Source organism: Perna viridis, chromosome 9, assembly GCF_037379345.1.
Source record: "Perna viridis isolate PV_CMFRI_1.1 ecotype Kerala chromosome 9, ASM3737934v1, whole genome shotgun sequence".
Classification (NCBI taxonomy): Eukaryota; Metazoa; Mollusca; class Bivalvia; order Mytilida; family Mytilidae; genus Perna; species Perna viridis.
This window is the reverse complement of record NC_142453.1, coordinates 40923021-40950713: the sequence shown is the minus strand read 5'-3', so window position 1 is coordinate 40950713 and position 27693 is coordinate 40923021. Positions and strand designations below refer to the sequence as shown.

At 31.5% G+C, this 27693-nt stretch overlaps 1 protein-coding gene across 1 annotated transcript; it reads right to left on the bottom strand.

Annotated features, from left to right (window-relative positions):
* Positions 1–161: 161 nt before the first annotated feature.
* LOC148608529 (peroxidase-like protein) lies at positions 162–20694 on the bottom strand. The gene is made up of 15 exons (XM_088544415.1): positions 20562–20694; positions 19075–19135; positions 13477–13645; positions 10241–10391; positions 8442–8629; positions 7181–7369; positions 6528–6573; positions 5829–5929; positions 5521–5622; positions 4528–4617; positions 2538–3074; positions 2149–2326; positions 1596–1762; positions 1056–1158; positions 162–488 (listed from the first exon to the last, which is right to left on the bottom strand). The coding sequence occupies exons 3-15, from the start codon at positions 13628–13630 to the stop codon at positions 386–388; spliced, it is 2109 nt and encodes a 702-aa protein (XP_088400541.1). The 5' UTR covers positions 13631–13645; positions 19075–19135; positions 20562–20694; the 3' UTR covers positions 162–385.
* Positions 20695–27693: the final 6999 nt, after the last annotated feature.

Genomic DNA, 27693 nt, shown 5'->3' with positions numbered 1-27693 from the left:
GAACAAATTGAAAATATCAACTGAATTCTAAATGAAAAAAAAAACATCAAGTTTTTCTAGATGATGTTCAATTTGTCATAAAATTCCTCTTCACATAATAAAAGAACAATGTCAAATATTTCCATTTTCCAAATGACTTAAAAGTTGAAAGAAGGAAAATCGCCAATACCAAAATATTTATTTCATTGAGTATGTTATTTGCTATCATTTACAATAGTATAAAAAGGCTGAATTTACAAATAATATACACATTACGATATTGTGTATTGTTGGTAAGTTGTTATCTTTAATTTATCTTAAAAAAGAGTTACTTTCATTTACTCTGCTAACACTGCTCTTCTTTTTCACCACATTTTGTACTTGTTCAAAACGATGTTAATGCTTTTTAGTAATTTTTTACCACCAGTACTTGCGGAACTGCTTCCTTCCATGCTGAGAGTTCATTCAAACCAAGATGAGGAAGTTTGCTGCATGGAATTTGTGGTCCACTGAAATGGGAAAGATAAGTCTTCATTTCTTATCGCCTTTTCTGTAAAATGATGTACAGAAATGATTTGTTTTTTTAACAAACCAGTTTTTCAGTCCTCAATTTCAATGTTAACTTATTGTGAAATTCCGTATGTTCTGGATTATCTTGAGACGCCTTTTTATTTAGAAGTTGCTTCCTTAAGAAAAATGGCTGTATAGCCTTACCGTGGTCCGTGCTGACGTGCAAATTTCTTAAATGTTAGTGGATTTCGTTAAAAAGTACAAATACCACAACAGGAAGTACGATATTGGTTTGGGGAAGAGTTGTGCTGGAACCTTATGCATATTATAAAACGACATAACAACCGACTTTATGACGCAGTAAAGGAACTTATCAAATTCAAATTCATCAAAAACAGAAAAAAGCAATTGATAGTCAGTAATATCCAAAATATAAACACTCGTGTAAAAAAAACGCAAGAGAACGTTGTCCGCGGAAAATCCACTCACTTGTCATTTTGTTACTGGTTCTATCTATTTTTCGATTAGTTACCTGTATTCCCCAATAATGTTAAGTAAACACTCACCCAACTAAAGCTGAGATTAGGGCCCATGGTTGCATGGTACCCATTTTAAAGTTACGACACATTAAACCTGATAAGCTTTGCTGTTTAATGATGTCTAGTTGAACTAAAACATACATAATATACCTGTTAGATGATATGCCAATATTTTCAAATAAATTGTTTCATAGTCGTCTAGTACACAAAAATTATGACAGAAATCCATTAAAAGAAACAATTCAATGTATGAAACCTTTAAATGCCTGAGTTATTTATCACCAAAGCGTCCAAGTCTAATACTAGTCATTTCCTCAATTTCTTTTCCACTGAAAAGACACAATTTTGCGATGTGCATAATTAGTTATAAAATATCGCCGAACGGGAATGTAAGCGTTTATTAGTTCACTATGTAAACTGTATCACATACACTATATATAATTTTTTCACATTTTACGGGAGTATATTTTTTCTCATTCGGATGGATAATGTGATTGGACGATACGCACTGACTATCTAACCGTCTAAATGTTTTAAGTAATTTGTTTTAACTGGATTAAAACATACCTGGGTTGAATCCAGATTTAAGTTTGTTTTCATAGAAGAACCTATCGCCGAATTTGGAATCTCTGAATTGCAGACCAATCAAACATGCAAATAATGGACCAACAACACTATCGGGAGCACGCATCTCTGACATACCACCAGTAATAAGGTCAATGTCTTCTGGATGTCTAAATTGGTTTAAAAAATGACAGGTATTTTATTTACATAGTTTTTTCTACTACAGTTTGTTAAAGCTGTGTGTGTTTCTTCTTTCTTTTTTTTGCAGGTTGTTTCGTTTTGTGTGTGTGTGTGTGTGTGTGTGTGTGTGTGTGTGTGTGTGTTTTAATGCTACTAAACCTTTAGTGCAGATAGTGAGGACATGCTCTCCATAAATATTCGCCTCCATCTGCTAGGTGACCTGCGTCCCTCTTACTAAATTCCTTAAACCTCCCATTTTATGAATATTACTTACTTTTGCTACCATTTTTCAACTTTTGACATTTAAGATTATTGATACAAGTTGGTTGGAACCAAATTAATTAAACTTATTCTCCACAGAGCAACCGCCACTTACTTGTAGAGCTTAGATAGTAACTTAGCAGCCAAGGGATCGTGGTCTGGTAGACCGAATACACCACTCTTAACGGCAAAAGCTGGTTTAAGTCCACAGAACTTTCTGTAAAGGTTGTAGGAAGGTAATCCATGATCACGACCTCTTTGGATATCAATTGCAGATAAGTCAAACCCAGTGCCTAATAAAAACAGAATTAACATTATGGCAGTGCTAACAAAAGCGTTGTTTTAAATTCACTTTTATTGAGTTTAAGGCATATTAACGTATACTCACAGAGGAAAACAAAAGTAGAAACTAGAATGTAAATGATTCTGTAATTCCACTAAATTTTAAAAAGCCACCTGTATTTGGTAGAGGCATAAAAACTATTATAGCGTAACACAGCTTACCGTATTTAGTTTCGAAGAGTCTATTTCTCATGATATCACTAATATATCTGTCCATTCTTCCATTTGGTTCAACGGTCATCCATCTAGCGATACCATCTGCTCCAAAGTGTTTCTTATCGTGGATTGTTCTTGTATTAAAGAACTCACCGGCCAAATCAGTCTTGGCTCTAATGGAACGATCCATATTAGCTGAACCAATAGTATCATGGATTTGAGAATGTCCAAATCTCATTGCAGCACCAGCAAAGGCATTCCAAACTGAAGCATCAGCTTTAGGATTATAACGGCTATAACCTTTAAACATTGGCAAAAGTCCAAAAGATTTAGCTACATTACCACCTAGGGTTAGTTTGACATACTCATTGTAAACTATATGTTGGTACACTGCTGTATTAATCTTTTTAGCTTCTTGGAATAGACGTTCTGGCTTCCAGTGTGGGTTGATCTTTTTAAGAAGATTAACTATTCTATTGTGTTCCAAATGGAACAACATTTGAAACACGGTCAAATCTGGGGTGCCTGAGGATCTTGTATCACCTGAAATAGTTTATCAGGTGATAATATATGAGATTTGTCGAACATGTAAACACATTAATAATTTTTCCCCTTTATTTTGTCCCATTTTGTAAAAAAACGTTAATATCTATCGAACTTTATCGATCTGCAATGCAGATAAATTATTGTTTTGCAGGCGTTTGTCTTCTTTTGTCATTTTTTGATTTTGTTCGCTTGTTTTGACTACTAGTATTAATTTGCATTTGTTTTTTTGTTTTTGTTTTAGTATTTGGTTTGTTTGTTTGTTTGTTTGTTTGTATATTTTATTTTTGTTTTTCTGTTGTTTTTCACCATTCTTTTTGTTGTTTTATATCCTGTTACTTTTGATGGTTTCTTTTTATCATTGTTGGAAATTACTAAGTGCTTATCACCGCATTGAGGGGTCTCAATAATACATGTCAGAAAATTGAGCCTAGATCGATCCAAATATTTGGAAAATCATTTTTATCTGCTTACAAATTCAAATTAATGAGACATAAGCAGACTTTTATATAGGGTTTAAATGAATTATAATAAAAATCTAATCATGAATACTGTTTCAGACTGGATGAAGACCAACTGAGGGTTTCTTTCTATGATAAATTATTCTCTGACTTATAGAAAAACATTAAAAAGTAAGCTAATTTCATACTTTAAACTTCAATTTCCCTTAAAGAATGTTTTTTATACATTTGTTGGTCCCATTGAGACTTTTTTACCCCAATTTTACGTTGAGATCATTCCAATAATTAAGTTTTCTTTTAAATATCGAAATTTGTAACACAAACTTTCTGTATACCACAATTTCCTTTAGATCAAAATTATTTTCATATCTTTAAGGATTACTTAGGCATAAACCAGTAAGTATTGTCTGCTTTAAACTAATATACATCATACAGAAACTTGCAATATTTTTATGACTGGTATTTTATGTTTAAGATTTCTAACGACGACAATTACACAAAATACAATTATAACCTACTAAAAAGTATAAATATGGCTTTTAACTAGTCTTCTTTTTTTTATCATAATGTTAAACTTCATATATTGCAACAAAAATTCTCAAAGTAATGAATACAAAAATAATAATCCTATAGATACCGTATTTATTTTTCACCAGCAAAAAAACAACATTGTAAGTTTAAGATTAGAAAAAATATGATTGTACACAAAGTTCATTCATTACATTTTTTATTTTGTTGGTTATAGAAATCCTTGCCTGGTTTTACCAATACACAAATAAAAGAAACATAGGAAAATGAGGAAATGCGAAAAAAAACAGAATAAACATTCAGTTTTCTTATGTTGGCATTGAAGTAAATAATTATTCAAAAGGCCAGTTTATAATTTTGTTTAAAAAGCAGGCAATTGGCAACAACTTTTAGGGTGTTGTTCGATAAGACACGCCAAAGAACAAAACAATTGTCCCGAAAAAGGGTGTGTTAAAATTAATTACCTGTTCTTAAACATGGTGATTTTCCGAGACATTCCGAAGGATCATCGTGAGCAAGCATACATCTATCCTTAGGGTTGACGATCAATAATCCTACAAAAGTTTAATAGTCTTCAATAACTTTTTCATTCACAATGAATGATGTCAAACTGTAAAATTCGCATGTAAAATGTTTGATATGTTAACTAATATACCCCCATTTACAGATATATGGAATACATTATAATGAAGAAGAAACACTTTTTAAGTATACAACGCCTGATCCAAATCGGTAAATGGATTTTTATGATCATTTACTCTTGAACATACTTTACACTGTACCCCTAAATAGGTTTAGTAATTAAGCTTACATACAATGTATATTTATAAATGGCTAGATAAGACTGGATCATTATCTAACTGATATAACTGTGGCAAATCAATAGCATACGGATACCTGTGGAAAGAATAGTAAGCAGGCTAATGGATATGACCGGGATAGGTTTACATACTTATGGGTAGGTCGTTGACCAAACCACTAGTATCACCTACCTGTGAAAAGGTTGGAAACCAGGTGGTTTACAGACCTGTGAATAGGTCATAAACGAGGCAGTTAGGTCGGTAATCAGGTGGTTTAAATACCTGAGGATAAGTCGGTAAACAGGTGGTTTACATACCCGTTAATAGGTCGGTTATCAGGTGGTGTACACTCCCGTGAGTACTAGTAGATTTGTAACCAACTACGGTATACCTGTAAATTGATAAGTAACCTGGTTGCTTAGATACCAGTGAATAGGTCATTAACAAGCTGGTTTATATACCTTGATATAGGTCAATAACTAGGTGGATAACATACCTGTGGATAGAAAGGAAACCATGTGGTTTACATACCTGGGGATAAGTCAGTAACCTGGTAGTTGCCATATCTTGAAATAGGACAATAACCAGGTGATTTTCATACACGTTGATAGGTCGGTTACTAAGGTTTTTCATTCATATAACCAAGAAAATAAATACCTGTGGATAGGTCAATGATCTTGCTCGCCATACGATCGTTTGATCCATATGTGGTGGAGAGATCAAGGTAAGACGTTGCTTGATTCAGTTGATTTCTGGGACCTACAAAGGTTACATGTTTGAAATTGATGTCTATACTGATGGTCTTTATCATATTGACGCAGATGGAAGAGTTGTAAAATTTTAAACATCAAATTCTTTACTCATCATTAAACCTACAGTTTACATGTTTACTTAAAAATAAAATATCAATGTGTATATAAGTCGATAAAAATCATCAATTAAAATATGCTATTTCAAGTATTTACCAGGAGCGCATTTGTCAACTGGAGCAGCAGCAGACCTGACTACGCTCATGCAAGTTGTTTGGAATTCACCCTTTGGCACTTCAAAGGAAAAACACTCAGGCCTAAAATTAAATGAATATGTTATTATGAATAATAATAAGTCATTTAAATTTAAACAGAAGTCTTTGTATTACAGTGATCGAACATTCTTCTTTCCTCAGACAAGCACCTGTCTGTAATGTTATTATATTAGTTAATAAATCTGGTTTGCCAATTTACTATTCAGTTTCTTGTTTGAATTTTTGTGTCTTGATGTCATCTCCAGTTTTCATATACTAGTATAATTATATCTGGTTTGCCAATTTACTATTTAGTTTCTTGTTTGAATTTCTGTGTCTTGATGTCATCTTCAGTTTTCATATATTAGTATAATTATATCTGCACGCTTCACTGTTTACTTAATTCGTTTCCGTATCTTGTTTTTGCGTTTAGGATTGGTTTTGGATTTTGGTGCATTTGTTCAGTGTTTTCAATTAGTTTGTAAGTTTCTGATTATTATTATATTTTTTATCTACGTTTGACATCAGTTTGGTCTTTGTTAAACTTCAAGAATTTAAGGTTTGGATTTCGTTTTTGCAATAGGTTTAACAAGTCAGTTCACGTTTCCATTTGAAAGTATAGGCAAAATAATTTGCAATGGTCGTGGTTAATTATATTTACCTGACAACTGGTTTATTTCCTTTACAACATTCGATGTCTGGAGTACCTATCAAATATGTGAAATCGAATTTGTTTTCAGTGTTACAATAAAACCTTATTATATATAAAAAACGACCAAAGTTAAATGAGACATGATCTGATGTTTAAACACTCTACATACAGGATAAGCATTGCAAACTCCGAACCACTCCGTTGCTGTACTAACCAGTAAGTCTAGCCGTTCCTAGGTTTAGAAGACGTGACCACTGTTTCGGATATTGGCATCACTGATCGTATCAGAGGGATAGATTTTGTTCGTTTACTATTGTTATTTTTGTTGTTGCTGTTATTGTTTCAGTTACTTGGTTCGCTGATTGATTTTGTGTTCGAAAAAGATCTTGACAAGATGATTCTAATTTAAGTAATTTATCGCCCGCATAACTCAATATTCAATCATTAACATTTCTTTGTTGTACTGAATATATACCACAATGAATTCCTTATTGTATTAATATATATATTCTTTTTCTATCAATTTTTTTTCAATAACTTGAATCTTGTTTTTTCTGGGTTTTTATTTGTTGGTATTTGATTGGGGGAAGTGGTACTTAATATATGTAATAATTTTTTCTTTTTCTATTTACGTGTTGAATTGAAAACGTACAATAACTTACCTCTAATAGCGGGAACAGATGACATATCATGGGCTATGAACTGTCCAAAAGTATTATAAGCTACATTGGTTTTTTTACTAAGTGGGTAACTCTGGCCAGTTGTGTAGAAAACATTTGAGATTAGTCTTGGGTTTGGCAAAGGTCCTCCAACAACACTATGCATTTTGGGAAGAAATCCAAGATTGAACTCTGAAATATATGATTTCCGTTTTGAAATTAGAACATAAAATGGTGTAGTGGTAGATGGCTAGACTCTGTCATGGTTTGTCTAATTGTACTACTGAAATTGTTGTCTCATCGACATTTCTCTCGTTCCTTCATTTACTATCATATTAATATATACCATAACCCAGATCACCTGGACCAATTGTAAAAAATGTATTTTTGTGAAATTGTCGACACTATGACGAGTATTCTTACTTGTACCTTTATAGAATTTTGCGTACAGTTTTTTCATTAATTAAAAGCTGTGATATTATAATATATGTGTCTCGTTTGATACTAATTGACAGAGTACATTAGTACATTGATTTAATGTAAAGTATTTCGCAGGCCAATATTGTTTTAGTGAAAGACATATGATTCGAGCTTCATATGATTTCTGTTGGCATTAACTTCATGTGTAAATGTCACATTAAATTATTGTACATACTCGATCCACATGAAATGCACGAGTTATAATTTTATATGCTCAATTTAATTGAAAGTCATGTGAAAATAATGAGAAATAATTTCGACTGCGCGTATGGGAAGATATACAGTATGGGAAAATATATCAGTCAAGAGAAACAATAAGAAAATCGAGACACCACTGACAGTACCCTTCATTACAAGGTATGGCTATTAGTGCCATGCTCACCAAAGTGTAGAATGCATTTTTCCCACTCTTATTAAAAATGCATTAAAATGACTAAAAATGCACAAGACTTTTCAACCACCGGGTGGTGATTAAATTTCTAATAGAATCTTCCGGCCATTTACATTTCCGAGTTTTCCATAGATTTCATAGGGTAACCAATTATCATTCAGCATATTATTAATTTTAATTATTTCTCCACTCTCTACGGTAAAAGCTTAGGTTCGCATGATAAAAAAATAATTTTACCTTCTCGAATGGGGAAGTAATTTAAGCCACATTACTGAAAGGGAATCTGTATTTATTGTTTCCATTGTTACAAAGGTAATTGACAGGTTCTCATTTCTCGTTCTGCTCACAATCATAGAAAGCTAAACCAAAATTTTCAATGGTCGTTCTACTTACTATCACCATATGATGGTGATAAAACTCTAATCTGAGCAGTCATTGCTTTTCCTTGTCGTGGCTTAAACAAATTGTTACAGCTGCCGTCAATGGTACGGTATGGGTATTTAGGATCACAAACAATCTTTGAAACAGCACAAAATGGCTGCATCTTTATCTGGAATGTGTGAGCATTAGGCATACCACCCCTATAAAAATAATATTTACAACAATCAATAAAAACATTGTATTTTCATGTCTGCAATATTGTATTAATTTTTTCTAAGGCCCGTTTGCACTATCAAAGTTTTCCTTTCAAACGTTTTTGGTAAAAGAAAAAAAACTGTCTAAGTCATATGATCTAAGTTGAATAATTAAATCTTTTATATGGATAGGAAAGAAATCAAGCACCTGCTCTTCGGTGTTTTTTTCTTACTATTGTGAGTGTCACTCACTTTGATTGATAAAATTCTATCAAAGTCCCACAAAGTCAGTTTCTTATACTAGTTTATTTTCTACTTCTAATGTCTTGTGAAATGTGTCACGAATAATATTGTTGATTAAAGCTATTTTTAGATTGACTGTCTAAGGTTGCTGGCGGTAGGACTCGTCTTGTGTTCTGTCTGCTTGGTCGCTTTGTATTTAGTATTATCAATATCATTATCAATGAATAATCAAGGGAACCAAGGTTATAGATCGAGGCAACCAAAAAAATGCAAACCAGGGACAAAGACCAGACATGGAAAACAGACACACACAACAAAGAACACAAAGCAACCAAAATCACACATACAAAGTAACAAAAGGAAAAGCGCAACTCAGACTCATCCAAAAATTTGGACCATGGACCAGGTGCGCCAATAGGGTAAGCGTAGATTCTAGAAACACCGGCCAATTTTCTCACAAAAAGTCAAATCCGGGGTAGACGGAAGGGGACAGGAAAACTATGACACTTTGAACAAATCAGTGTTATTATTATCAACTACACCTCTGTTCTATTTTCATTTACTCATCAATTGCCCCTGAATATGTTTTGGAAAAACTGTTCTTATAACAGGGGCTTAGTTTGATATATAACAATTACTTAATCATTTGACTTTGTATTTTTTTTTTTTTTTGATTTTTTTTTTCAATTTTTAAGTAATCTTGTTTTTTCACGACAATTTTTAAAAACAAAACATTTCTGTCTTGTGATAAAGTGTTGGATTTCTTTTATAGATGAAAAGTAGTTTTTCGTAATTATTCCTTTTTTTAAACTATTTATCTTCATAAAATGTTTAATAGTGACATATATTTATCCAGTCAAAGCGCATGATAAATTCTATTTCTTCTGTTTCTGATAACTTATTACTGAAGTTTAATTGTTCTAAATGGTGTAGTTTTCTTTCTAATTTTAGGCAAATTATGCAAATTTGGCTTATTCGTCTATTTAAAAAATGTGGCGATGTTGATGTTTTCTACTATTTTAAATAATTATGACGCTGTTACGTAGTAAACAGGCAAAAAAAAATGTTTTGTCAAATATTTTTGTCATTTATACTAACCAATGTTGCTTTTCCTTATCATCCATATATCAACATATTCAAACAAATATTTTCAGCTTTCACAAGAAATTCATGTGAGTCAAGCTTGACATGAAATTGACATGAACATAACCTGAAAATACTATTATTTTTACATGAAATTCATTTAATTGACATACGATAATTGCGAAAGCACATCGAAATTCTGTCACAAAATAAATAAGCTCAATTCATGTAAAACTAAGATGATAAAGTTTTGGTTATGTACTATTCATCCAATAAAAAATCTACTGTTACCTGCTAAGTACTCCGTTAGTAGCCTTTAGGGCTATTTCAGCAGATCTTTCTATGTCACTTGTCATTGTAGGCATATCATTAAATCTTGTGAAGAGATAAAGGTTTGTATAGGCCGATGGTGTTCTCTTTGGCCCAATCATTGATCCAGCATCTAAATACAAACAAAATTTGTCAAATTGAAAAAAAAAACATTTATGAAAACCAGGAGAGTAGCAGCTTAAAATAAAGTAAAATACTGTTTGTTTCATAAACATGAGGCTGAGGTGCAATTATGGATTAATACTTTTATTTGATTTGTAACAAGCTTTATGATTGATAGGTTCTCTTTGAACAAAACAGGTTTTTTTCTATAATCTGACTTGGAACTATAATGTCATTATCGTCGATTAGTCCTCACTCCGCGGATCAAATAATCCTAAACAAAATAACGTTTTGATATGAATCAATTATAAACAATTGACATCCATTAGATATGGAATTGTAACGAATGTTTGTAACTTTTAAACAGTTTATACGAAATGAACTGGTTTTCGGCAGTTTACACTTATAGAAGTCATTTTTTGACTACTTACTTTAAATCATATTTTTTCATAATATAAATTTTAGGAAAAATAGAAAAATCATTTAAACTTTGTCATAGCACATGAAAAAAGCAAAAAACTTGAAATCTCGATCGTTTAACGAAACAGGGCAAATGATTGTGATAGAAACTGCAGTTTGCCAAGACATATACATTGAAACAGTTATTATTAATTTAGTTTTACTCTGTGGTAGCACTAACTTTCGGATGTATTATACTCAAATTTCTAATCAGGAAAAAAGAAGGTAAGTTAAAATAGTGTATATTTTTTTTTATAAAACCTGAGTATATTGCACATCTCCTGATTAAAAATCGTTTAAACTTATATTATTATTCACGAAAGTTAAATACCAACATAGACAACAGTATTTGTTCAGGAAATAAAATCATTTTTGTTCAGCCTGGCTGATATTATTATTACTATAGAAGTTTTATGATTTTCACCATTGCACAGATGAAACAAGATATTTTCATTAACCGGATTGACAATTAAACCACTGAATTACGCTTACTTGATTTTTTATCACATGTAAACCCTTCTGCAGTACACGATGCCACTAACTTTGTGGTAGTCCAAATTCCAAGTGCATTATTATATTTATTTTTTTACATGCCCTCTTTCTGTTCAAATCTTATGATTTATTTATGACTATTGTATCTTATTATGTGGTCTACACTTGTGTGTGTAAATCGGCTTTGTTTATGCTTTTACAATAATGGCCATGTACTTGGATTTTACATTTTTTTAGTTATATTTCTGGTTTACTACTGATGTTTCATTGCTCGTGTTTTTGTGCATAATTGAAAGAAGAGATTGCCAACAGTGTATAAGACATCAGATATATAACGGTAAGATTTAACATTTTATTTTAATTTTTTTGTCTCACAGATAAACTCTTATAGACGTGAGAATGTATCTAATGACGTCATTATAAACTCCGTTTGTTTAACGATCTCACATTTCTATGAATAAGAATAACGAATCGATTTAACCACACACTTATATCTTAGTTTGGCAGATGAAATCACTGACACGTTGAAGACACAATTGCATTGTTTAAATTGCGCAAAGATGTTAAAAAATAACGAATACGGTGGTTTAGAGGGCTCCTAAAAACACGGAATCATACAACTTGTCTCCATCATTGTAATTAATCACTCAAGACAGAGCTGCATTTAAGTCATGAAATGTACCTATGACAAGACTTATGTAAAATTATAGACATTCACGTGTTAAGCAGTAACATATTTCTCAACGCTTAGCGAAGTGTTGCGTTAATTGTTCTTTTTTTCCTTGTTTTATACAATTCATTCTTATTTTGAACTGTTCTTAGTGGTTTTAAAAGTTTATTAAATTTTATTGAAATATTCTATCTTAAAAATGTCAAACATTTTAGACATACTAGATACAATAATTTAAATACAATCGAATATTGAAATTATTATAAATTGAGAAGAACAAACAGCAGGTAAACATATCAGTTAATTAATCAAACTATAAGTTTTTTCTATTTGATCTTTTTTCCTTTCAATAAATTGATAAGTCTAAGTTAGTATGTGAATAAGAACGGGCTGTAATATTTAGGCTAGCAGTTTGTGAACTGTGTTTTACTCATCATAGTGAAATGTTATGGAACATATTCAAAAATTTTCCTGACCTAAACCGAAACAGAACGATATACAACATTGTCACATTATATTGTCATATAGCATACTTCTTGGAGTCGTTTTTCATTCTGCTATAAAACAAATGGTCAAACATATTACAAATATAACATATTTTTTTTTTTTATTCTAAAGATTCCAAATACTTAATTATTCAACTTGAATTGTTAATTTGAATACTTTGTCATAAATATAAGTCAGTCCAAAGATACACAATGACTCGGTTTTTACGGTACATACATTTAGTACTTTTGCTTCAAGAACAAGGTCAAATGATTCATTTCGCTTTTACATACAAATTCATATATTCAGATTCTTTTAACATTTTCACAAATTTAAGGAACCATTTATTGTCTTAGATCCAGTCCCACGTGAAATAAATATTTAAAGGTTTGAAAAAATTTTAATCATATCCTTGAGATTAGCTCATTTTCTTAACAAAACAATTTTTTTTAAGAAAAAGTTGCAATACTGGCGGTACAATGGAAAGGAGAGAAAATTCTGGCACAAAACTACAATTGGAACACCAGTAGTTGATTGAACAAAAAAAATCGTATGTGTAAAATTAGTCATAAAATATGACGTCATAATACTTTGATTTGTTATGACGTCATAGCCTACGATTAATTTTACACTAAGATATTTTGTGAAAAAACATCATAAGAAGAACAAATAGTGTTAAAGAACTAAACAAATATCAGGAATCAAAGTACATGTAGGTCAATTGCTCTGTTACGGTAAGGAGTTCACGCTTCTTGTGAGACTTCCGCGAACGAAGGTAGCAAAACAGTTTTCATTACATGCCTAAGACACCATTGAAAACATAAAACAACCTCTCGCTCTTTAATTTGAGGGATAATGTGTAAATCTATTCAACCACACTCGGAATAGGTATTCTAATCATGGGTAAATTCCCCAAAAAAGTAATACAATGTTAATACCCAATATTCCAATTTGTATCCAGCTTCACCAGATAGTGTGAACTACTCACGTGTCTGTTGACGTCCAGCTGTGTGTCTGAACTGATTGTGCTCATCAACTTTACTGACGGCTTCTTTAATAGCATCAGTTTCTATGTCATTGAATGCCAGTCCACTGTGTACCGTTACTACCAGTAACAAACAGCATGACCAGGCAAAAAACATTTTCTCTGCTTTAACCTAGAGAGAAATAAACAGCATTTACCATTATTATGATAATTTTGTGTTTGGAATTAAAATATATATTTTAACCATACATAAGTATACATATTTGTCCGTAGATTTAATCTATCTGTTTTGATGTGAATTGGTACCAAAGACAGTTTTATTCTATATTACGCCGTAAAAACATTTCTTTAAACCGAAAGGTGTCACAACAAGATCATATAAAAATAATAAAAAATATTTTGACATATTTTTTTTAAACTATGATACAACAGAAATTTCTATCTACTTCTACTGCATACAAATAAGACAGGTAATGTGGAGGTTTACCTCGGTAAAAGGTAAAGAAAATCTTTTTAATGATACATCTTAATTGATGTGTTAATAAGAATACAATGAATATTTTTTTATCTTTTAATTGCTAGGTTATAAACTGCTAATTCATCATAAGTTAAACTAACATGATATGAATCTTTAGTATTTATAGCTTAAGTAATGTTGGTAATTTTGGTCTTGAATAAAAACACAATATCTTTTTTAATACTTGAAAAAAAGTATTTTCCGAACAAACAATTTCTAACTTGGCTCCTAGGGGGTTTTATTCGGCTATTGCATCTATGCCTCAATTTCTATTCTCAGGATTAAATACCTACTTGCTTGTTCCTCTAAATAATAGAAATTAATTTCAAACATCCTAATCCTCCGTTTGATAATTTGTTTTATATTTAGCTAAACTGAAACACTTAAATCGTTTTTTTTACAAATGTTTAGTGTTTTGTCCACACAATAAACTTTTGAAAACTGAAAGGTTTAAGGTTAAAATCATTAACATTACAACAATATGCCCAAAGTCCATACAAATATGTCCTATTACAGATATTCCAGATTAAATTTAGAGTTAACTGAAACGATTATTAGTGGAATTAACTAAATATGGCTTAAACAAATGACAAATGATTAATTTTCGATAGATATTTGAAGATATCAATAATTTGATTGCACAAAGACATACAATGTGATATTGAAAAACTTTGATATATTATTTCGAAATTCTGATATATTGGCATCTTTGACCACACAGAAACAAACTTCGCATTATTTTTGTCATACGTTTATTGTTTTACTTATTTCTTATTCTCGTGCATTATTTGCTTGTTTCAAGTATTCAATAATTTACTATGTTTGCCTCATTTCCATTCTTTTACTGTCTCTTAACAATTAAAAACGAACTTTCAATCAATTTTATTTATTTATGGGCATTTCAGATAATTAAATATTTATTAGTATTACTTTTAATCAATGATTTCTGATCACACACTACACTGATCCATCAATTAAAATGTGTTCTTTTGAGTCATATGGACTTCTTAATTTTCAAATTTAGTAAGGCACAAGTTCTATAGTTACAAGATATTTTCTCCAAAAATATTATTCAAATGCTCACATATACAGCACGTTAGATACAATATAAAGAAAATAGGTATTGTGTATATGTCAAAGAGACGACAAACGGGATGAAAATGTCGGTTCAAGGTCACTCATTGGTCCACAGTAATGATGAATTCAAGAGTGCATACAGAGACCTGTAACAGGTACTTTTATGTCGAGGCGTATTCTTCTAAAAGATTTGTATTTTACATGATAAATACATCATACATGATTGATTATAAGTATCAAAAATGCATTTCACAATGGACCAATTCTGTAATTCAGATTCTGTCCTCGTAAACAACGTTGAGTCGTCCCAGCGTGATCGTTAAATGGGTTTTGACAAATAATGGAATGGTATGAACAGTGGCAATCCTATAATGCAATACAGTTTCTGAATCGGTCCATTCCTAGTTTAATATTCAGGGTTAATAGATCGATGTAAACAGAGTTGCAGTTCATCTTTTGTAAGATTTTCTATTGTTTCATTATGCTTATCCGACGCATAGTCAATCTGTTACAGTATATAGTTTGTACTCTATCACACAGAATGGTTTATCTGATGATATAGGTACAAAATGATTATTCAAATGTTCAAATTTTATGGACATTGTTTAACCCAGTCATATGATGAAACACTTGAGTCTGATTTATATATGTATATGATTGATACTAAGTTACGTGTTCTATAAAAAGAGATTTCGATATTTAAAGTATATTTTTTCTTATGGTCAAAACAGCAAACCAATAAATTATATCAAAGAGTAGTCAAGGGAAACAAGGTTATAGCGGTAATCAAAATAATACAATCCAGGGACAAAGACCAGACATGGAAAACAGACAAACACAACAAAGAACATAAAATAACCAAAATAATACATACAAAGTAACAAAAGCAAATGAACAACTCGGACTCCACTAATAATTGGGAGCATGGAGATTTTTGTCTCTTCGTGCTCCCAGAGATATTGTTTAAATCACTGTTCATCCGATTTAAATCAAGTTATAAAAAGGACAGGTATACAAAGTATGTTAACTATAATTAGAATATGTATGGCAAATATGCTAAAGAGATAACAATCCCACCGGGATGATAATGTCAACCCAATGCCACCAATTGTTCTTCAATGATCGACGAGGAAACACTCACATCTCAGGGCAGGCTGCAGTTATTCCCAAAACATCATTATACACAGGTACAGCAAAAGGGTTGCCCCTGTATACTCAAGTAACATAAAAAAGAATTAAAGGTGAAAACGAAACAAGACATATAGAAGCATAAATTCCAGACATGGGAGAGGCGCAAAAAATGCGGCGGGGTTAAAGTAAGTTAAAGCATATCTTAAGTTATATCAAATATTTAACCAAAATGATTTTGTAACGCTTAGAAAAGAAATAAATGTTGAAAAGACGAGACGACCGTACAAAACACAACAGGAAGGTAAATCACTCTGTATGTGGACATATTGTATAATTGTTCGAAATGGACAACCTTTATAAACCTAGAAAATAAAACTAAACTTTACAAAACATATCTTGAACAGACATACCAGTAAAAACCATAAGAAAAAACACAAAACACAAAAACGTTGGCCATTACTTAGGTCTTCATCAATTCTTCCTACAAATGGGTAATTTATACCTAGTTATTTCCCTTGCTGTAACATCTAAGTTGACGAAGAATGATAGCCTACTTCATCCGTATTTACGATAAGGTTCTATGAAGTTTAAGGACCAATTGATGGACTGTGTCATAACAAACACGTTGTCGTCAAATAAATACTGGTAGTTACAAATATATACACATGCTTTTTGTAAGGAACTAACGCATTTGACATTTATGAAATTTTTGTCTAAAGCTAGTGACAGAGAGGCAAAATGAGAATCATTTACAATTCACCAATGAGGAACGTCTTCATAGTTTTACATCTACATGATAAACAGTCTAAGCTATTCCTTACTTAATCTTAAAACTAATCTAAACCAAACATGTTTTAAATTCCCTTCATACCACATTCTGTATGAAAGTTTCAGACTTAGGGTCGATTATAACTTCAAACAAGTCGTACGTATAAAATATGTTGCAATCAAAGACGTCATAATAATACATTGACAATATGATGTTATTATATAAAATAGCATTTACATTTACGACTTTTGGTGACTGATATCATCAACAGAAATAAGGTAAGTATACTATAGCATTTATCTCATATTAGCTTTCATAAAATTGGTGAATTTATAAATGTTGCTCGCAAACTATAAATTGATTGTGGGTATGGTTGATGAAAATTTGTAAATCCTCAATTTTGATATTTATCGATGCTAATATGTCATATACAAGATAGCTGCTATTAGATATGCAAAGCAAAGGATAAACTCATAACTTAGATTAACAGGCCAAGTCTTAAATTTTAAGAATGTTCAGAAATGAACAAAGAATATTGTACTCCATATAAAATTCTACTGTTTTCGTTGGTTTATAAAGATGAAAATTTTTGTTATACCTTTCTTTCTTCATTAATAGAACCCTTTCGTAAAATAACACCCGCTCTGACCAAAAAACATTTGAATCCATTCCTTGCTTATTCATACTATCGCCAAAAAATTAAGGACGTAATTTTTCGAAAATGTATTTTTATAACGAATGAGGCAAAGAGGAAAGGGATTATTCAGTTTCTATGCATAAATCGTTTTAATAATTTATCCAATCACCAAGAAAATGATGATCAGAATAATATGCCTGCAGTTGAGAATAGTATACTAGATTCTCACACTTAGAAAAGAATATCACTCTCGACTTTGTCTCGAGCTTTTCTTCTTTCATTTTCATCTAGTGTAACGGGAGAGCATGTTTTGATTTCCAAAATTATACTCAGCCACCGAGGATCGAACCCTAGACCGCTCGGTGACAAGCCAGCGACAAACCGATTCTATAAGTATACTAAGAAGGGATCTAGTACGAATTAAAAGTATACCTCCCGAAAGTAGCGATAATAAATACGCTACATAAATACCGACAAGGTAACCCCGTTCTGACTTAGTAGAGATTCAAATTTGAAGCAAAGTTAATACTGCCTGTCGTTTTCATGATAAAACCATTTTAGTTTAAATATTTTGAATGTGCAGTAACCATATTAAGTCCGCTCAAATGATGGTTATATCCGCTACAATTTATAAGTATAACATCGATGTACTTTTTTTTCAAAGACTTACTCTCCTTTCTGACAATATTATGTCATTGTATGTCATCTATATCTACAATGGCAACACATTAGTAACATACATTAATTTCTGAAGATATGACAAGACATGTACCGACTGTGTTTCCAAGACACTTACCCTACCGTTACATTTGTTATATATATATAAAGATGAAATATCTTAAAGACATTTCATTCGCAATGGATATGATGAAGACATTGTGAAGTAAATATCGTCCACGCTACAAGAAGGTGTATAGCTTTTTATTTTTATGCTTTACGAACAGTGAAATATTCAAACGTAATCTTGTTGTCAAAGTAAAAAGAACTATGTTGTGAAAAGTAGACAAATTTATTTCCATACCAAAATTTCTTTAATTTGGCAATGTAATCATTATGATATGATACTTTGAAATAGAAAATAGTCAATGATTAGATTTGAATGATTTGTTCATCAATACGTTTTTACAACATTAAACTCACAAAAAAGTTGTATAATATGATAATTAGACAACAATATATCTTTCAGACAATCTAAACATCATCTAAAAACAAATACAAGTGTTATAAAATTTCTTTTATGACCGTAAAAAGAGGGGAAAATGTGTTGAATTTTACTTTGTTTATTCTAATTTGGCAGGTTTTGTTTATGTAGAAAGCGGAATGTGTTTGAGAAGTATTTTGATACGGAATGTTAAGTTAAATGGGAAATAAAATTGTCTAATTTGATGTAGTTCTTCATTTAAAACAATAAAGATAAATTCAAAAACGTATCATAACCCTTTAGATAATAACTGTAATAATTAGACAAACCTTTTTCCTGTGTGGGATATTCCACAGCAGAGACTTGTACAAGTGCCAACTCTATGGGAAACTACAATCAAAAGCACTAAAAAATCTGCAGTGGGCGTGGCAAGTCAATATAAATGTATCGTAGAACACTTCATCAAAAGTGTGCAAGCCCATTTTACATGCTACTTGTGTTTTCAATTTATATTCATCTAATCAACTAATTTTCTTTGACGGATTATTATAAACAAGAGATCATACATCATTTATGCAAAAAAGGCTAGCCCAAATTTCGAAACTTTTATTCTTTGTGTGAATTTATATACTCTTTATCTCCAAACATACTTTTAATAGCATAAAAACCTATGATTTTTCAACACTGTATACTTCTATTCCTCATACTCAGTTAAAATCCCGACTTAAAAACATCATACTTCGTTGTTTTTCCAAAAAGATGGTACACCTAGATACAAATGTATAGTTCTTGGTAGAGATTCCTCATACTTTGTAAGAAATAATTTCAAATCATCTTCCAAATATATAGAGAAAGATGTTTAGAAAATGCTGGAATTTTTAATCGACAACATATTTATCCAGTGTGGTGGACGTGTCTTTCAACGAACGGTCGGCATTCCAATGAGAAACAAATTGTGCTCCTTTACTTGCTGACCTATTCCTTCACTCTTATGAGGCTGACTTTATAGCTGATCTGATCAGAAAGAAAGAATATCGTTTGGCTAGATCCTTCAATCTCAGTTTCCGCTATATCGATGACGTATTATCTTTAAACAATCCTCATTTCGGGGATTTGATACATCTACCCAAAAGAACTTGAGATAAAGGATACTACATACACTGTGAAGTCAGCCTCATATCCTGACCTACACTTAGAAATCGATGGTAAAGGAAAACTATTGACCAAACTTTACGACAAACGTGATGACTTTTCATTCAGAATTGTCAACTTTCCTTTTCTCTGTGGCAACATCCCTTCGGTTCCTGCGTATGGAGTGTTCATATCACAACTCATACGTTATGCCAGAGCTTGCCGAAACTACGCAGACTTTTTGTATCGCGCTAGAACTCTAACAAATAGGCTTCTGGAACAGAGTTATGTTGCTACATCAATACAGAAGTTTTATGGTCTTCATCATGAACTCATGTATCGTTATGCTGTATCCATCAGCACCATGAAAACTGATTTATTCAACGGGTCATAGTTTGTCTACCCCGGACTTGACTTTTTATGAGCAACTCGGCGGGTGTTTCTAGAAAAGCAGAGGACGCTTCCCCTACTGGTGCACCTAGTCCATGCTCCCAGTTTTTAGTGTTGCGAGTCCGATTTGCTCATTTACTTTTGTTACTTTGTATCTATGATTTTAGTTACTTTATGTCCTTTGTTGTGTATGCCTGTTTTCCATGTCTGGTCTTTGTCCCTGGATTACATTATTTTGATTACCGCTATAATTTGGTTCCCTTGATTAAACTTTTAATTTCTAAAAGTTACTTACCAAGGCAGTTTAGAACATGAACTTTCAACAAATTTCCTGTTAACTTGGTAGTTTTTCTTTTCTGTTATTTTTACTGTTGATATTGTCAGGTTTGGATCATAAATGCACACTTTATCCCATAGAAACAAATCACATGCATCACATGTAAATGGGCATATGCAAGTAGTCCTTATTCTCATGTGTTACGTAAGAATCGACAAATCATTTTGTCAGGTTATCTACTGTCAGTAAGAAAAAGTCTTGATAGATGACACAAATGCTTAAGAAAGGTCTCTTCTTTTCCTTTCAGACAGTTGTGTAAACAAGAGTTTTTTTAAGTAGTCCTCCAGCTAAGAATCATGCAAAATATGCAATATATTCATTGTTGGAAAGCCTACATATTATTAATAAGGGGAGATAATACTGTAATTGACACTAAAATACATTAGAAACCATTGGTTTTTCATTGTGAATTTTCTCCTAAGAGCAGACGGATTGGAATGAATGATTATACATTTCATCATATATACCTATATAAGCAACTTAATAACAAAAATAAAAATGTGTAGCCTTTTTAGGGGTGTATCACATATTACAGAATTTACATCATTCTTAGCTGGAGTACTACTTAATTATGTTAATTACTACAACTGTTGAACTACAAACATCTCATAATTTCTGTATTTTGCAATCAAAGAAATCAAACTTAAAGACCAAAATTGAATTATAATCGATTGTTGTTTCAGGTGTACATATTCAATAACGGAAATATTTATAAAAAAAAAACAGAATACGGTAAATATATTAATTATTGTCAAGTGATCATATTCGCGGGAATCATTTTTCGCTGTTTCAAAAACAGATTTGCCGTATATATTTTTAAAAATCAATTTTGCGGGTTCCATTTCTCACGGTCTTCTGTCCAACACAGAAATAGCAAAAATTGCTATGCTTACAGTATTTAAGGCAAAGGCGTAATATATGTACATTTTTGATGATTACAGTATTTGTATGGGGAAAGCTTCCAATTCTATGGTATATGTCGGGATGGGGTAATTAGGAATGGAGAATGGGGATGGCGTATGGGTGATGCGGATTTTGAATGGAGAGGATTGAGAAATTGGTCTTAAAATATTTATTGACATGAAAAAATGTGTAAAATTTAAATACTAATAACAGCTAGAAAGTTGAAGAATTTAAAGATATAAAATTTAAATTGATAGCTTAAATGTCTGATAAAAAAAATGCAATGGGGATTGTACGGGATAATGGGGATATTTCTATGGGGAATGGGGATGGGGACAATGGAGAATTAGGGGATTGTATATTGTATAAGTGGGAAGTTTAGACCATACATGATCTGTATGTGCATATTTCTATTGTTAATTAAGAGGTTCCAATATTCTTTGAAAAATGTAAATTTGACAAGTTATTCTAATAGTTGTGCTTAGAGTTTATTCTATTCCAGATCTTTTTTGTTACTCGAAGCTGTTTGGGTAAAAGTGATTTTCAAAGTTTTTAACGGCATGTAAAGAATATGATTAAGTTGCAGTTTTACGTTTCCATGACGTGTTTTGATTGTGTTTGTAATACCTTTTTCCATAACATATATAAACCAGTTGTTATCATTTTAAGGTGGAAAACAATTGAAATATTTGTTTCTCAAGGCTTTTAGATGCATATAATAATAATAATAATAATAATTATTATTATTATTATTATTATTATTATTATTATTATTATAAACAAAGAATGTATTTAACGAGGAGACACATATATTAAGACCCTACATGTGTAAATGATTTAATTTTCTTTAAAAAGAATTTAAAATATTTGTTCAGTGTGGTGGACGCGTCTTTCTACAAACGGTCGGCATTCCGATTAGAACAAATTTTGCTCCTCTACTTCCTGACCTATTTCTTCATTCTGATGAGGCTGACTTTATAGTTGATCTGATCAAACATGATGACTTTTCATTCAGTATTGCCAACTTTCCTTTCATCTGTGAAAAAATCTCTTCAACACCTGCGTATGGAGTTTTGATATCACAAATTATACGTTATGCTAGCTTGCATTAACTACGCAGTCTTTTTGTATCGCGCTAGACTTCTTTCAATCAGGCTTCTAGACCGGGTTATGTTGCTACAAGATTGTAATCATCACTACTGAAGTTGTATGGTCGTCACCATGAACTCATGGATCGTTACCGCGTATACGTTTGCACCATGAGAACAGATTTGTTCAACGTGTCATAATTTTCCTATGCTCCTTCATCTACCTTGGTCTTGACCTTTTATGATCAACTAGACGGGTGTTTCTAAAGAAAAACAAAAAGAGGACGTTTATCCTACCGATGCATCTGGTCCACGCTCCCAGTTTTTAGTGAAGTCCGCGTTGCTGGTACACGTTTGTTACTTCGTATGTATTATTTTAGTTATTTTATTTTCTTTGTTGTCTTTGTTTTCCATGTCTGGTCTTTGTCCCTGGATTACATTCTTTTGATTTGATTTCCTCTAGAATCTTAGTTTCCTTGATTACTCTTTTACTTCCATGAGAAAATGTATATATTTCGTCATGTACTTTTATATGGATTACTTTATATACATATAACGAAGCAAATATGACACTTACATGACATGTATAATCGATCTTTTTATCTTATTTCGATAAGTTACCTCACGTATTACAAAAAAAACAATAGGTAGGTGGGTAATTTTTTCTTGTTAAAAGTAATTTCGTCACCCCTCTCTTCTTAAATGATTGTCATATTTCATTATGTAAAAACAGTATCTCCGATCTTTCCTATAATCTCTCTGATGTTCATGACCTGTTACATATTCTTACTTCCTCACCGATCTATAATAATTTGTTGGATTTCTAAGGAACATTATTCATGATTTATCAATGGTACACAAGGATCATTTGTTAACACTTTTCGTTCAATCAAAGTGAAATGAATGCATTAAAATGACAACCGTCATCCATTCATGATGTCTAATGCACTATCGCTTTCTCACGTAGATCACGTCAACAAACCATATATGGAATTGCACGACAACCTCAATACGAAAACATACGACTTGTTAGCTTTAAGTTGGACTGTATGCTCCTTTATCATATACTTGCTACAGTTAACCTTTCTGTATGTGTTTTTTTTGGTATTTATTCCGCTACATGTTTTTGTCTTGTTTTATTTTGTTTTAGTTCGTTTTAATTTTTTTGTTTTGTTTTTTTATTTGTTGCTTGTTTTGTTTTGTATTGTGTTTTTTTTTTGTTTTTTTTTGGGGGGGGGGTTTAATTTTTGTGTTGTTTCTGTTTTTTTTTTTTTTTTTTGTTTGTTTGTTTTTTATTTATTTTTTTTTTGTTCTTGTTTTTGTTTTTGTTTTTTTTTCTTGTTAAAGAATAACAAAAAAGCATATTTGATCTGAACATATGATGCTGAAATACACACCTTCCGAAATAAAATCAAAACAAAAGAATTGGCTTAAGAAATGTGACGTGATGATGACGTCATCCGTATAAAGTTTAAATTCAATGAAATAAGTATCCCTGATATACCAGAAACACTCAGCATCATAAATAATAATTCTAATCTATTAATTTTCACGATTTCATTTTTAGATACGTCTACGTGTATGAATGTTTAAAATGGGTGATAATTTACAAGTTTTCAGTAACGTTTTCAGTTAAATATGCATCTTAGACTTCTGAGAACTTAAGCAGTTAAATATTGTAATGTCATTGTATCAATAAATTTAACCCCGGGTTTCATAGCCACGTATAAATCTTTTGCGCCAATATTGATGCAGTAGTGATAAAAAATCCAAGCTTTTATAGGAAAAACATACTATAACGATATTACTTTTCTCGAAGTCCATCCCCATTATATTTTAAAAAAAATGTTTCATGATAATATATTACCAATAAATTAACCTTAATAATTCTAAATTAATATGTCGCTTTTATAATTAAAAACAACACTTGTTTGGACAAATGCAAGCTTTAACAAAGACGAATTAATAATATAAATAATTTGTACATACATGGCGAGAAATATTACAAAAGATTAAGAAAAAAATGATTTACAAATACTAATGCATTGTTTTATCGACAGATGTTTTGTTTCAACGCCAGTGTGGTTTGTGAATATAGATGGACAATTATAATTCACCAATCCGTGAATAAAAATAAATTAAAAACAACGAAAAAACAAAACAGAAAATAAATATTTGCAAGATTAATTGAAGGAACCAATATTCAGCGGAAATCAAAAGCAAGCAAGTAATTACCGGAGAACACTGTAATGAAAATTGTAACATTTAAGCTCACCTGAATTAAGTGTGTTGACTTCGCTCATACCATACCGCTTGCATCGGTCGTCTGTTTTCCATTGTCATTGATCCCAAAACTTTTAGCATATTTCTCAACTTCCTAAAATATATTTGATTGATCTATGGATAAGGAACACAACCCTTCTATCGCGCTAGAAATCTAACAAATATGCTTCTGGAGCAGGGTTATGTTGCTACAAGATTAAAGTCATCACTACAGAAGTTTTATGGTCATCATCATGAATTCGTGGATCGTTCTGGTGTATCCATTTGCACCACAATGGCCACGCCTCCAATTTCTACATTTATCTCTGTAATTTCAAGATTTACTAATAAATGCAACCTTTTTTCTTTTCCTGAAAAAAAGATTAATAAGGTTTAAGTTGTGACTAATTCTTGTTGTTGGACGGCAACAAGTTAACCGGTATTATATATAGAAAAAGTTTCAATTATCAAAAAATGGAAATTCGTACAAAAATATTTAGATTCCATGTTGTGTGACCACTCCTTATAGAGTTATTACCCCTGAAAGACAAAAATCACGGTTTTTCTACTGTTTTTCTTTTTTTTTTTCTTTTTTTGTGGGGGGGGGGTGTTATAAGCAAGTCCCACTAGATCAAATGAAAGTTTAAGTCGTTGAAATGATCATGATTAAAGGTCCAAATTGTGTGAAGGTTTCTTACTAGAGTTATTGTCCTTAAGGGGAAATATAATATGATGGATCAAAATTAATAATGTGAAAAATATTAAAGACAGAAAGAAACTTTTAATTGATGAAATAATTCTTAGAGAGAAACCTACAAAAGTTCTTACTAGTCCAAACTGAAGGACGACCAAACGTTAGAGTTGTAACCCTTAAAATGTTAAAATGATGAATTTAATAGTTTTTATCACTTTTCATAAAAGACAGAAAAAAGTACTATAATTATAACAAGACCTAAAAAGTCCTTGAAGGACCAAGATGTATGACAACAATTTATTAAAGTCATTACCCTAAAGAGGTATGAAATTACAGATTTAGTGGTTTTTAGTCAAATTAGGGAAAACTCTAGACACTATTCTAAAGGAATAATCACAAGAAGGAAAGTCCATAAAAAAACGGCATTATCAGGACAAAAACCGGAAAGCTGAAAATCCAGACTTGGTGCTGAAATTTCAGTGGAAATGGTTGGTTAAACTATAGGCTTCCTATCGCGCTAAACCTCCGACTTAATACGGTTTGTATTGCGGTATATTGCAACATAAATAGGCATCAAAAAATTGCCCTCGGTTGTAATTGTTAAAATCAGTAGTCACAAACGTGCAGAAGATTATACCTTGAAAATCTATCGTCAACAATCTTCTTGACAGAAACAAAACGTTGTTCAATCAGATCTTGATTTCATAAATGAAACTTTTTCAAGCATTGTTTGACACGTATATTGTTTAACCTTGGTCCAAAAACCTGTCTCGCATGCATCTGTGAGGCTTCAAGAAGTCATAATAGTGACCATGAGCTCTGACATACTTTTCCTTTAAGTTTGAAAATACAATAGATGAACCTATACCAGACTATTTTGATAACTGCAGGATACAAAACTGAAACTTTTGTCGATAGTATTTCATTTTGAAATTTGAGATGAACGTGCATGAAGAAACAGTCATTCGGTTTATCCTCGCGTTGAGTCATAGTGTTTTGTCCTTAGATTTCTACGAAAAGTGCTGAAATAACAGACTCAAGTGAGCAAAGAATAATTTACAGAGAACAATGACCTTCCACAAGGTGATATCAAGGTTAGAGAGAACAATGAACTTCTACAAGGTGCCATTAGGTAAGGTGTTATCAAATTACAGAAAAATCAAGCTAACCAAAACTTTTACGAAATTTCATTCATTTGTTTCATATACCCTTGTATAATTATTTGATTGATTGATTGATTTTTTTTAGTCCAATGGGATTTCGGAAAAAGCAAAGGAAATAGGCAAAGGGGTTTAATAAGATTTTACCTGATCCCGACTTTGTGTTTTAATGAAAATGGAGGCATATCCATTTCTTGATGCGTGTAAAGATAAAATATATATGTGTGTGTATGTATGAATTTTAAAACATGTTTTGTTGTCTTTAATATTTGAAATATAACGACAATGGATATAGTGAATATGTCAAAGAGAGTATAGTATACTGAATATTATGAAATATGTGTACTGACTGTTTATGCCCGTAATGGTACCTTTAATATAAATGCATATTCTTTTCATTTTCAGAATTTGTTAACAGTATTTGCAAAGTACGTTACGCGTTGATTTCATTAACAAATTCAATAACAAAAATGATAAGAGGAAAAAAACTTTCATCTACAAAAAATCATAAAGCATTAAACCGAACTCTATAATGCTGTAGTTTTCCTTTACAGTTTCAAACCGAATTGACATCACATGTGCAACTCGGCGGGCGTTTCTCTTACAGATGTCGCAACTGGTCTATACTCCAAATTTAGGGGAGTCCCGATTGCACGTTTACTTTGCAGTTGTTTGTGTATTTCGTTTTTTTTTAATTATTATTATTATTTATATCTTATAATTTTCATGTTGAACTACACGCGTCTTCCCCACAAAGACCAATACTCATGTAGAACTACACGCGTCTTCCCCACAAAGGTCAATACTCCTGTTGAACTAAACGTGTCTTCCCCACAAAGATCAATACTCATGTTGAAATACACGCGTCTTAGCCACAAAAATCAATACTTATTTTGAAGTTGGTGTCTTCTTTGTTTTACCTATATTTTGATTCCTTTTATTTTCACCAATTTATCATTCATACCTTTTGTACTGTTTTTACT